Raw genomic sequence first — 13764 nt, 5'->3', positions numbered from 1 at the left:
CTCTCTCTCTCTCTCTCTCTCTCTCTCTCTCTCTGTGTGTGTGTGTGTGTGTGTGTGTGTGTGTGTGTGTGTGTGTGTGTGTGTGTGTGTGTGTGTGTGTGTGTGTGTGTGTGTGTGTGTGTGTGTGTGTGTGTGTGTGTGTGTGTGTGTGTGTGTGTGTGTGTGTGTGTGTGTGTGTGTGTGTGTGTGTGTGTGTGTGTGTGTGTGTGTGTGTGTGTGTGTGTGTGTGTGTGTGTGTGTGTGTGTGTGTGTGTAAAATTCAATATGAACAAACGAGATGCGAACATAAGCTAGCACACGTAAGGACACAGGCTGAACAATCTCATGGACCGGTATAAATACACAAGACAATTTTATTACGCTTAGGACAGACTCTACAGGCTGAAGGGACTCTGTATCAATGCGCACTAGGTCCATTTAAGGACCGAACTTGTCTTCTGAGGGAGAGTAACAGCCAGAAATAAGCCTTCTCAATGCCTGCGAAGAACAGATACAAGGGAGGATAAGTAGGTAGGTAGGTAGGTGGATGTTAAGTTGAAAATACAAGTGGGTGGTAGGTAAGTGTGTGGTGGAAGATGGGCGTGTAGTAGTTAACTGTATGGTAACGAAGCAGTAGGTGGATGGGCGTCGGGAGGTGGGCGTTTAAGTGGGTGAGCTTAGGGTGGGTGGATTATTGATGAATTAAGTGAGTCAGTGTAAGATACGGGGTAGGTAGAAGGTACGCTGGTTTGGCGATTAGTGGGTGAGTTTCAAGTAGGTGGGACACCGGAGGGAACGTGGGTAAAAGATTAGATGAGTGGTCAGAGTAAGATAGAAGGTAGATAGATGGACGTTAAGTGGCTATGTTAAAGGTGGGTAGATGACAGGTGGGGAATGGTAGGTGGGTGGATAGGCATCATCTAAGTAGGTGGTCGTGATGAAAGTTGTGGCCTTATTATCAGAGGCAGCCAATACACTCTGATAATATACCTAATAAACATCAAGGAGGGCGACAGTGTATAAAGAAGTGGGCCTTGACTAATTCTACCACATCATGTAAGATAATACACACAGCATGTCAGCCATAATCGGGAGGGCGTCTACGAGTACTATGACCAGACACTGATATAGCCTGTAGCGGTACCTACTGTAACCTTCTCTGCACACGGAAGTACTCTGCATTGTATTCTGGCTAACACAAGACAATTATTTTATTACGCTTAGGATTGACTCTACAGGCTGAAGGGACTCTGTATCAATGCGCACTAGGTCCATTTAAGGACCGAACTTGTCTTCTGAGGGAGAGTAACAGCCAGAAATAAGCCTTCCCAATGCCTGCGAAGAACAGATTGCGTATTCTAACCTCAGTCACACGCAGACCGGGAAACCAACACGTTTCCACCGAAACACCGTGGTTCTTGCAGAGATTAATAAAGGTTAAAGGTCTTCATTTCAGCTCATCCCTAAAGCTGACTTACGATAAAGAGAACAAATTAAGAAGCCATTATACTACAGCGAGATCCATGGAGGCGTTTCTAGACCTTTACAACGAAGGATTTACACTAAGCAGCAAAAAAGAAGAAAAAAAAAGTCTGATGGTAGTAGGAATAAAAAGATCATTGTCATACCAAATGACTTAATGAAGGTTAAATGTCTACACTTAAAAAGCAACCTAATTATTCACAAAACAGCCGAGGCCTTCTTAATACGGAAGTGCAGTTAATTATATCAAAACAATGACATAACTGCACTAATGACAATCACCATTTTTCATACCAGCTACCTTCACCGTTGTCAGCAGGAGTTCAGTAGAGCATAGTTATATTCTGTAATTAGTAATATTATGCTTGATGGACAATAAGAAGCAATTAACCCCTTGAGAATGATGACGTCTTATTTAGGTCGTTCTTGATACCTCCAGACGATTTATTTCCCTTACAAATTACCTCTCGTATGGTAGGTGTTAATGAAGACTTAAATTCCGTGCTCTGTTATATGATGCTTGACGGTACAGTACGAGGCAACTGCTTCAGCTCATGAAGGAGCTCTCGTACTGAAAAGGTTAAAGAAAACTATATCTTACAACCTACAATTCGTAAAGTCTCTCATAGTTGAACATAACCGCCAAGAGATAGCAAAAAAAAAAAAAAAAATCAGAATGAAAGGTTGCTGTTGTTGTTATTGTTGTTGCTGTTGCCCCTAGCTCATCTGGAATGTGAACCCGGTGGACTGCAGCCTTTGCCCTTCTCCTGCAGTCCACTAGCCTATTGTCCGGGGATATGGAAGTAGTCTACAGGCGTTTGTATAACCAGGCAGTTGAGGCGATCCGTTATATCAGTGCCACTACACGAAGGCGTCCCTCTCCAGCACCGGAATGAAGTGGTAAAAGAGGTTAAGTAGACCAAGATATAATGCGGTGTGATTACTTGGCCTATATTATGCTTGCTGGTCAAGTACTAGGCCATTAACGACTTGCTCTATCTGACATAAATACCACGCCACCACCATTTAATCCTTATAATCACACCACACCATAAATATTGCCAACCAAATACCTGGAGGAAAATGTAAGGTGGGGCGTATAATAACAAGCAATTATAGAACATCGTGCAGATTTTAATTAACCCCTTGACTACGAGGGGTGGAGGTGCAGCAGAGGTGTGCCTTCCCGTGGCAGCAGCGATATAACCGAGAGGCACCACTGCCTGGTTATACAAATGTCCCTCACTTTTCCCCCTATCCTCCAAATGCAAGATGGTGGCCTGCAGGAAAAAGGTAACGTCAGCCCCCAAGCCACCGGGTTCACGTTCAGATGACCTTAAGACCAAAATACCAACAACAACAATCACTAAGTGAGCTTTTTTTTTTTTTTTTTTTTTTTTTTTTCCCGCACGTCCACATACCAAATATGTTAAAAGACGCTTGTTTCTAAACGCTTTCACATTTCCCTCCACCCTTTTTCTGCTTCCTCTCTCTCTCTCTCTCTCTCTCTCTCTCTCTCTCTCCTTATTCCCCACTCTTTGTTTCCCTTGACAGTCCCCCCCCCCCCACCTGTCCTTCCTCTCCAATCTTCTTTCTCCCTTCTTACTCCTCCACTCTTCCATTGTCTCCCTTAACAGTCCTCTCCCTTCCTACCCTCCATTCTTGTCTGTCTTTTCAAACCCTCCATTCTTCTCTATTTCTTCTCCATCCATCTTCTTACTCCCTTCTTCAGTCTCCATTCTTCTCTCTTTCTTTCCCACCACTCCACCCTGCTCTCCCTGTCTTGCCTCCCTCCCTTGGCATTTCCTTGAGTCCTGAGGCATGGTGTGAGGCGACTGCTGCAGGCCAGGAACCTGTTCTACCTGGAAAACCAAGAGCTACCCAGGACTTGAATGTCAGGCTGGGGGACGTCCTCTGCCAAGGCCTCTCGTCTCGAATTTCCAAGACGTACAAATGCATGAGGCTGGTTCATGAGAAGACTCTTAAATTTCTTCCTTTAATTCCTTCAGTAATACGACGTAAAGATTCTCAATTCATTCCTTTAATTACTTCAATAATATGACAAAGATTCAAAATTTATTACTATAATTCCCTTAATAACATTAGCTACGTTATTTATACTTTATTCAATCTACCATTAAACGACTGATTCAGCTGACGGGATGCGCTTTGTAGTGAAGAATATAACAACTATATCCATTACCCTTATAATTATGAGTAATATCTCGTGAGTGTGAACAAAATCGTGAGCAGGTAACGAGAATACATTAAAACATTACATTATATCATGACAGTATAAACTGGCTTCTTATTTCGCGTTCCTAATGGCTTGCAGATATCAGTTTCAATGCATGATGTTAAAGCACGGTGACGAAAGACGCCTCAGAAACTGTCCATGTAGATAGGCAAACTGCTCCACCAACCATCCCCGCCTGAGAGGGATATTCAGTGAGCCTAATCTGATGAGGTCACCCGCCGCACACACGACCTTCATTACAACCATTCCAAACTGGCCGTGCATACCAGACAAAACCTCCTCACTCCAATGTCATCTGTTTTATTTTAATCGGGTTACAACTCTACTCTTTTCACTTTAACTTGGTCAAAAATTACCATCTCTCCACCTTGAATGCTGAGTTGTGAGAACGGATTAGTACTAGAATAAGGTGCCAGTCAAGAAAATGTGCTATGGAAAGAATGTGGAAATGTAGCATTTTTTTTTTTCTGCCATGGAGTTACACGAAATAATCGACGAATGGGCAAAGTTGGGGGAAAGAAGTATAGTCGTTCTTACTCAACTTTGGGGGGACCTCCAGCCGTGATGGAGCTAATGAAATCTCCTGTAAGCTTGATATAACCGTATGGCGTTATAAAGAGTAAACTAAAAAGGACATCTTAGGGCTGAAGGGGTTAAGACTCAAGAATCCAAGTCATCCGTTCATAAGGAGATTCAAAGTTGCTCTCAGAAGAAACACTATCAAACTTGCAAAAGACTATCCTCAGAACTAACTCGCAGGACACTGATGCTTGCTGTGGTAGCCAAAACAACGGCACGTCTGATATCACTAGCTTTACTCATCTTCACTCAGATATATACTGCTCAAGCTGTGTGTAGATTAGGCGTGAACAAGAACATTAAGAAAACCCAGCGATAAATCCGACACTTTTCCCGATAGGTCTCAAACAAGCTGGCAAAAGTTTCGTGACAGGCAGAACTAAATCAAAAGCTATCCTCGTGTTGTAAAGCTTACTGGGTATTACTTTTAATCACTTCAACTCATGGTATATCTCATAAAGCTAATAAAATCGTCTTGCGTTGGGCAGAGCGAAAAAAAAGTCTCAGTGTATTTTATTATAGTTCAGCTTTCATATTCAGCCAACGCTCTGGCAAAAATGAGAGGTCGAAATAAAAGGCAAAACAACTACTCTACTCTTTTTACTCTAACCTGACCTAAAACAGCCATCTGTTCGTCTTGCATGCTGAGATGAAACAATAGATTAAGGCCAGAATATGATGCCAATCACAAGAAAATGGCGGCTATGGCAAGGATGAAGTGCCTTAACACTGTCTTTTTCTGCCGCTAAGTCAAGTGATGGTAAAATGACAACAGTACATGAGAAACTGAGCCACAGCCCGAGACGCCAGTACCTTTTCTCTAAATACCCTGCCTTCACCTGTCTATCTGTGGTGGGTTCTGGAGTTACTGGTGGTGCAACATTCCTGCTCCATACTAGTCAACTCCAACCCCACACCAGCCACCTCCAGCCCCACACCACCCAACACCACCCCTACACCTCGAGATTCCACACAGAGAGTAACCATTTCAACCAGTCTGTTGCATCCTTGATTACCGACCATCAGACAACGCGCTTGGGTCTTCTGTGCCGCCCATCGTCCAAATTGCAGATGCTGTAAAATGTAAAGTCCCGGTCAATGATGCCTTTCTACTTCTGCGTTCCCGAAATAATGGAGAGATTCGTTGTCATTTGGTACATTCATTGTTTTTAAAAACTTTCATCACAATCTGGAACGGTTTCGAGATGGGAAGGAGGAATTATTGAAATTCTGTATTTTAATTTTATCAATAAAGTGCCTCTTCTCAAATGACCCAAAGTTTTACAATGAGCGCTGCCACTGTTCTCGTTTCCACCTGCGGCAAATATATATTGTGCAACCAATAAAAATTGCAGACCTGACTTTACTAGAGAATATTCAAAACATTTCGTCCCCTGTTTCAAAATGTAAAGAAGGAAAAAAATGAGGATGTTTGTGAAGCGACTGTACCTGTTTGTCGTTGTGTGTGTATGTCTGCCACCTATGGGTCCTTTAACCCCATCTTCCAATTATGGGGCACCATAAAATTCCAGACGCCATAAAACGCACCTCAATGTTGTTAGGGATTCGTTAACGCCTGGAGGTTCCGTTCTGTGGCGAGTTTTGATCTGTATGGGGAGTACTGTAACTTCCACTGTCGGCCATGGATCCTGTCACACCCAAATTACATATTCAGGAACTATAAATTGCACAAAAATATTGCTCGGAAATTGTTTATGCCTTGATGTTACGTTCTGTGTTGGTGCTCGATTTATATGGGATGGAAATTTTCTAATGGTGTTAAACGAATTCTTTGGCAGATATCTTTAAAACTACGCACGTCATAAGGCACAGACTACCACGAATTTGTTTATTTCTGGGTTCTAGGTCCTGTGTTGGTGCTAGATCTTCATGAATCAGAACTCCCTTAAAGCGTTCACGGAGTCTTTTACGTTGCTTATCATTCTAACTAGCACCACATAATATGGGCTTTAGTGTTTCTGAGCATGCTCATTCATCTGTGCGTTAAGTTCTGTCGCGACGTTCCATCTGCAGGCATTGTAACTTTCTAAATGCTGCTATTGTATCTCGTGATACTTTCATGAACGTTTTCCTGATTTTAAAACGTCTATACTTTTTTTTTTTTTTTTTCCCTCCAGTATCGGTACGCATTTGCTCCGGGGAGATACACTCTATGGTAATAACAGCCGACTCTTGAATGAACTATAGCTAACCTACCTGCCTACCAACCTACCTACCTACCTACTACCTAGACAAGCACACACACACACACACACACACAGGTGTTCCCACTGGTGTTATCGTAACACTCAAGTCGGAATTACGGTCAGTACATGAGAGGGCGAGGGTCAAGAAAGACAAGGTAGACGAACACGGTAATGGAGATTAGAAGGGGAGGGGAGGGGGAGTAAGAGGAACGTGAGTAGGGGAAGGCGGAGGGGTGGAAGAAAAGACGGGGAGACTGGAGGGGACGAAAGGAGGACAGAGGGGCAGGAGGGGTGATGGAGGAAGGATAGGGATCAGAGAAGGTGGGAAGGGGACAATAAAGGCGGGGGTAAGCAGAGAGGGAGGCTAAAGGAGGGAGGGAGAAGAGAGGATAGGAAAGAGTAGGGAAGAGAGGAGGGGGGGGAGGGAGGGCAATAGACCTAATAGACCAGAGTATGGATCAGAGGAGATGGGAGCAAGAGGGGGGGGTAGGTACTAGAGGTGAGTAGGGTAGACATGAAGAGAGTCTGGGTGTGAGGAAAGCAGTAGATGGAGCTGAAATGAAAGGGGGAAGAAGACAAAGGTGCAAATTGTATGCCATTTAAGGAGAGAAGGCAAATGGGCCGTGGAAAGGACGGGGGAAAGGGAGGAGCACTAGAGCGGGGCACGGACGACACGAGGAGAGTTTGAAATAATGGAAGACGTAGGTCGAGTAGGAATTATAAACATTAAAGCGGAAAGAGAACAGCGGTGGAGAATAAAGGGACTGGAATGGGTTTAAGAGTGCGAGAGGAGGGGGTAGGGAGAGGGCGGGGGCGAGAGGAGGGTATGGAAGGTAGAAGAAAGAGCTGCTCAAAGGGGAAAGCAAAGGGGAGACAAGAAATGACAAGTCTGGAAGAGCGTTGTAAAGATGAACAGGTTGCGTCAAGATGAAAAGAGTCACATGATAGGTAGAGGGAGACCAAAAATGAAAACTGTGAAGTGAAAAATAAATAGCAAGAAAGAAAAAGAAACAATGAGAAAGAAGCGAAAAGAAGCTAAGAACCGAAAAGAAAGAAGAGACAAGAGAAAAATGTGAAAAAAAAAGGATGAATGCAATAAAAGAGAGGCAAGCAAAAAAAGAAAAAAAAATGCAAACAATGGAAGAATAATTAAGAAAATTATGCAATATATGAAAATGAGTACACGGTAAGAGTTAGAAGGTTCCATTACTGATGAAAGAGGGCGGAAAGATGGAAGGGAAGGTGAAATAAGAAAACTGTATATAAAGGGAGACAGGGAGAATGAGGGAGGAGAGAGTACCAGAAGTAAGAGTGAGGGGGTAACAGCAAACAGATAAATGATCAGCTAATGGGACAAATACAAGAGTGATATAGAAGAAAATGACAAGATGAATATGATGAATCAAAAAGTACGAAAAACAAGAGGATGTGGGGAAAACAGGATATGACGAACATAAGGGAGAACAGTTACAATGGTCAAGGGCCAAGCGGGAAGATGATAGGAATAAGGGGAAGATGAAGGAGTAGAGAAGTGGAAAAAGATGATCTGGATGGAAGACATTCGGGAGAATGGTCACGGTTCCAACACGATGGCCATGACGATAAAAATAAAATACACTAAAATATAGCGAATAAAACTGATGTAATAAATCCTGTTTCTAACAGTACATGAATACCATATTAATATTCTCTCATTCATATATATATATATATATATATATATATATATATATATATATATATACTGTATATATCAGTCAACAGGATGTTAGAAAAGTCTTCGTACAATAGGAGGCAACTGTGGTAGTGTGAGGTATAACTGTGAGTTGTGACAGTGTGAGGTATGACATGTGTGGCAGCGTCTATGACTATAGTTTGTACAGACTTCTGCTTGACTGTGACTTTTCTAACGCCGCGGTTAACTTCTTAGATATCCAACAGAAAACCCCACATATACCACTACATGAAACCCACACATGTACATAAGAAAATGGAATGATCAATCTAAAAACACCCAATCACTCCTTATCCTTTCCCTACATTTTCTTAAATATACACAAATATGCTTATACACCAAATTCTGCATAGAAAACAGTCGTCCACCTACCAAAGTTATGCACTACACAAAAAACTACCATCACCGAATGACAAAAAATTACACAGCTTTACACACCTGTGCATACTCCTCTGCATATCATCGCTCGGTGCATTCTTCTCGCATGCCTGCAGTATACAGACAATAATGCACTATGTATATGAAGTACAAATATATGCCTGTACCTGTAAATATTGTATGTATATGCATCCATGTATGATTTGTAAATATAAACTAAATAGCAGGTTAGACAGAATGCCAATAATCCCAATCCACAAATAAACAAGATGGTAGTTGTGAGATGGTAACCCTTAGTTAATATTGCAGCCACTAACCCAATCCCTACATGAACTACCTCCAACCTTACCCAATACCCCAACATAATTCCATTCCCTTTACCCCATTCCATTCATACCTTCAACCTCATCCTCAACCTCCAACCTACATAATATGCCTTTCTATCCCACTTAAAATATATCCATCCTCATCCTCAACCTCCACATGAACCTCATCCTCCACCCTAGTCCTACATGATATACCTCCAACCTCACCCTTAATTTCCACCTCCACATACCCGCCATCCTTCATCCCAACCCTGTATGAACCACCCCCAACCTCACCTTCAACTTTCACCCCTTCATAATCCTTACACCTCTACCCCATTACTACATGAAGCACCTCCAACTTCACCTTCTGGTTCCACTATTCCATCAACAACACCCCATCACGTTCACTGCCTCAGTTTCTAGATAACGCTCAATCTCAACAGCTAACCTGACCTACCTCCACCTCTTCCTTCCACTTCGCTCCTTAACGCCACCTCAGCATCACCAAACTCTCCCTAAACTTTACTTCTACTATTCATCTGACCTACGACCTCCACCTCTTCGTTCCAGCTCACTCTACTTTCATCATCCACCGATTATTTCGCCTTACATTCCTTGTAAGCTGACCCATTCAGTACGGTTACGTCTTACCTTATTCTGCTACTACCAAAAACTTTTCTGTCAGTAAATAGAGACCCGTCGTTGTGAATGGGCATGAAACTACCTCCATTTATTCCTTCACTGTATGGCATTTCTATCTTATTCTTGCTACCCCAGACGATTTTTTTTTCGTCATGGGAGATCTCTTTTAGTGAAGGGGCTAAGAGCTTTAAGAAAAACAGAACCTGCGAACATAAAGACTTTCTGACTGCAGAACTTTTGACTGGAAGGAAGGTGGTCGGTCACGGTGTCCTAATAATGTTTTATGACTGTCCTCAACGTGACTTTTTTTTTTTTTTTGTCAAGCTCATGTTCGCCTCGGGGTAGTTATGACAAAGACAATTCCTCTGTTCTGTTATTTAAAAAAAAAAAAAGAGAGAGAGAGAGAGAGTTATCGCCACATGTCCCGTCCCTTCTTCACTGCAAACAGCCCATAAAGAAAACGTCTCTAGTTTTAACACCCTCATGCGAAATTTTCATACTTGAAATGTTCTCACGTAAACATTCCATAATCTAGTCGTCCAAGCCTGATATTTGTAACAGCCAACTGGGGACGACCTCACATTAAACAGCTCTTAGCCTACTTAAAAGTCCCCGACACAAAAAGTCACATCAAAATGTTCCATATGCAAGACCTCATTTAAACTTCCATCCACGAGACAGTTCCATCAGTAGCATTACCCTCTAAACCCGATTACCTAAAACAATTACCTACAAGATGTATTTCATCTCGAAAAACCACCCGAAGCGTCCCTAAAAAAAAAAAAAAAAAAAAAAAAAAAAAAAAAAAAAAAATTACAAAACAAAGACGACGTCCAATTAAAACCTCGATCGGAAACGTCCCAGTTCGAAACAACCTTACAATAAATGTCCTTCCAAACTGTCCATATGAGAAACGCTCCTACGACAAATGCCCATCAGACACGTTTCCTTTCAGTACATTCCCACCCGAAATAGGTCCACTTTGTCCCATTCTGAATTGGTGCTACTGACGACTCGGCTACCTTAACCACCTTCACAGGACACTTATATAAAAGTTTCAGGGCCAAACACTTTCCACCCTAAGCCCTCCATCCATTTCATTGCAAGGTTGAAGAATCACAAGGTCGCCAGGATTAAGAAGGAAAAAATTACATGTAACATACCATCGCGTGTCCGGGCTCTCTCTCTCTCTCTCTCTCTCTCTCTCTCTCTCTCTCTCTCTCTCTCTCTCTCTCTCGTTATATTATTTAGCTGCATTCCTGTCTGTCATTTTCATCTCACGTCTCTTGTAGCCCATTATCTGCTTTTTCTCTCTTCAATATAGTCAGATCTTTCCCTCTTATCCTGGAGTATTCACTTCCCCTATTTGAATTTTCTCATCCTTTTCCCCTTTCTCTTTTACTATACCCGCATTCATCTGTTAGTGATCTGATTTCTTCTCCTACGAGTCAAACTGTCCTCTCCATCCTGCATATATCTCGCAGCACACTTTGTACAACTGTTTCTGCCAACTCACTGCCGTACATGATCTTACCCAACCACACCCTCTGCCACTCACGTTTTTGCTACTACACTCATCCCCACTCTTCTTGCTCCGCCACACCCTTTGCCTCACTTCTTATTAGCTCACATACGCTCACCTGTTCCTTCTGCTCAATCATACCCTCTCTTACCCTCCATGCCACGCTACACACACTACTATTTTTTTTTTTTTTTTGCCACCATACTCATCCACATGTTTTTCGCTTCGCCACACCCTCTGCTACACCTCACATTTGCTCACACCCGCTTCTTTGTGCCTTGTGCTCAATTATACCCTTTAGTGTCCTCCATGCCCAGCCACAGCCACACCCTACTGGGCTCAACAATACTCTCTACCTCTATCACTACAACGAACACCTCTCACCTTACCCATCTCTACATTAACCATCTCCACCCTAACCCACTGCCTCTACATTCTCCTCCTTTCCTCTCTCATGCTGTGTAATGTTCCCTATGCCATTCCCCTGCTGCCCTCTTTCTCCATCACATACTTATCCAACACACCACATCAAACATCCATGCCATATTCTCTCCTTTCATACCATCACTGTTAGCATCATCTGCCATTTGAAGTACACCGCTAAACGAAGGCCTATCCTCCTCCTCCATGACTTGCTGGACATTGCTAGCCTCTGCCATGTTACTCCTTTAACTCCTCTACGGTACCTCTCCACCTGCTGTCTGACCCTTTTCTTGTTACAGTTACCATACATACTCATAATCATCTGTCGCTTTACAACACCTCTTACCTTGTTCATTCCCAAGCACATTCCCTCTCTCCTTCTACCTGTTATGTCTCAATTTCCCTTTTCCTTCTCCTGCTCTCCTAACCCCACTCCTGTTTCACTTTGCCACACCACACCCTGTTCTCCACTACCAAGTCTTTTCCTAACCTTTCCCTGGTTGCATCACGCTGTAGACTGCTAATAAAAACACCTACTACCTTTCCAAAGTCATTTCGTACTTTCCTCCTACCATACCACACTTCTTCCAACCTCTGTTGCCAATACTATACATGATATTACTCTCAACCATAATCTACATTCTGCCTCTTATCTAACTATCCTACCAAACCCCTTCCTATCTTGGCACATCCCAACCTTTGATAGCTATCACATCATACTATCCCTTACTACTCTATCAAACTCCCTCCTACCAAACCCCACCCTCTCCTACCACAAACAATCATTTCCCTATCACAGCCCACTCTTTACCATTCTCCTCTATTCACTATTCATCATCCCCACCCTCTATCCAATCCTCCTCCTCCAACCGAACCCTAACTTCCACAACACCACACCTTCTCAAATCATACCCAAGTTTCTCCTATCATACAACACCCTTCCCAACATATCACACCCCACCTTTCCCTATCATAACAAAACCTTTCCTATCATACTAAATGCTCCCTTACCTTCCACCCTTCGCCCACGTACTTAGTAACCCAGACCACATCTCTTGAAACATCCGAGTCTAACCAACTTGTCCTACCACATTACGTCCGTTCCTACCACAGTACATCATTACCACCATACCCAACACTCTCCTACCACACTCAGCCAACATCCAATCCAACCATAATCCATGCTTACCCATCTCCTATCTTCTCCCACCACACCCAACCATTCCTATCACAACCCATCCTACCACAATCCATTCAAACCTCCCCCTACTCTCTCCTACCACACCTAACGCAACCCTCCCTGTCCCTCCCCCACCCTCCTGCCACCACCCTGACCCATAATAACCCAAAGCACACCTCTTAAAACAGCTGTGGGCACTAACCAGAGCCATGGGGCATGCGAGTACGGAGGGAGGTGGTACGGCGTGGGTGATGCAGTGGCCACCCAAGAGCCGTGTTTGGTCTGCACGTGCACGAGGGCCTCGCTGGTCTGCCACTTGAGGGTATGCCCGGCCGTGTCCACAACCGTGCCACGAGGCTGCTACAAACTGAAGAAGGCAGGACGCTGTTGTCCAGAGGTGGTTTGCGGTGAGCCGTCCTCCACACTTCACTCGGACGCTTCTGTTACCTTATAATGCCTAACGTGGAACACTCTGCATTCTCCCTCTCTCTCGGATAACATCTCTTCGCTTTTTACCAAGAAATTATAACCACGAACGACTTTCATTCTCTCTCGAGCCGTCCATACTCCCATCGGGCGCTTTTCTGTTACCTAAGTTTCCTAAATTGAATTACCTGCATTCTCTCTCTCGGCTATTTTACTAAGTATTTTTACTAGGAAAGACCTGCATTATCTCTACCGGTTCCATTTTTTCCCCTTTTTTCAATCGAGAGTTTTCTAACCATGATGTCTCTATACCTAGCTGTATAACCCGGAACGGCCTGCATTCTCTCTCGGTTTCATGTTGTTAATCAAGCACTCTTCAGTATCGTTATGCATCTTCTCTCAGATTTTCTGCCAAGCAACTGCATTACGAAAGACTTACATGCTCTCTCGGTTCAATTTCTTTGGTTTATTTAAGCACTACAGCATTTCCAATAACGAAACGCATCTTTTCCCGAACGCTTTTCTGTATATGTCTGAACTTTAATTACTTGTATTCTCTCACTTTTATCTGTATATATATCTCTGAACTTTAATTATATTCTCTCTCTTTTATCTGTGTGTGTGTGTGTGTATATATATATATATA

At 43.1% G+C, this 13764-nt stretch overlaps 1 protein-coding gene across 1 annotated transcript in view; it reads left to right on the top strand.

Moving 5' to 3' along the window:
* The window catches only part of LOC145412081 (uncharacterized), a 156192-nt gene that overhangs the window by 53354 nt on the left and 89074 nt on the right, over positions 1 to 13764 (top strand). The window contains exon 3 of the mRNA XM_080281999.1: positions 12881 to 13099. Within this exon, the coding sequence (XP_080138125.1) occupies positions 12881 to 13099 (219 nt within the window). The remainder of the gene's footprint in view (positions 1 to 12880; positions 13100 to 13764) is intronic.

Source organism: Coenobita brevimanus, chromosome 92 (assembly GCF_032717465.1).
Source record: "Coenobita brevimanus isolate Jiangsu-jjx chromosome 92, ASM3271746v2, whole genome shotgun sequence".
Lineage (NCBI taxonomy): Eukaryota > Metazoa > Arthropoda > Malacostraca > Decapoda > Coenobitidae > Coenobita > Coenobita brevimanus.
Note: the sequence above shows the minus strand (reverse complement) of the source record. Positions and strands in the feature narration are given on the sequence as shown.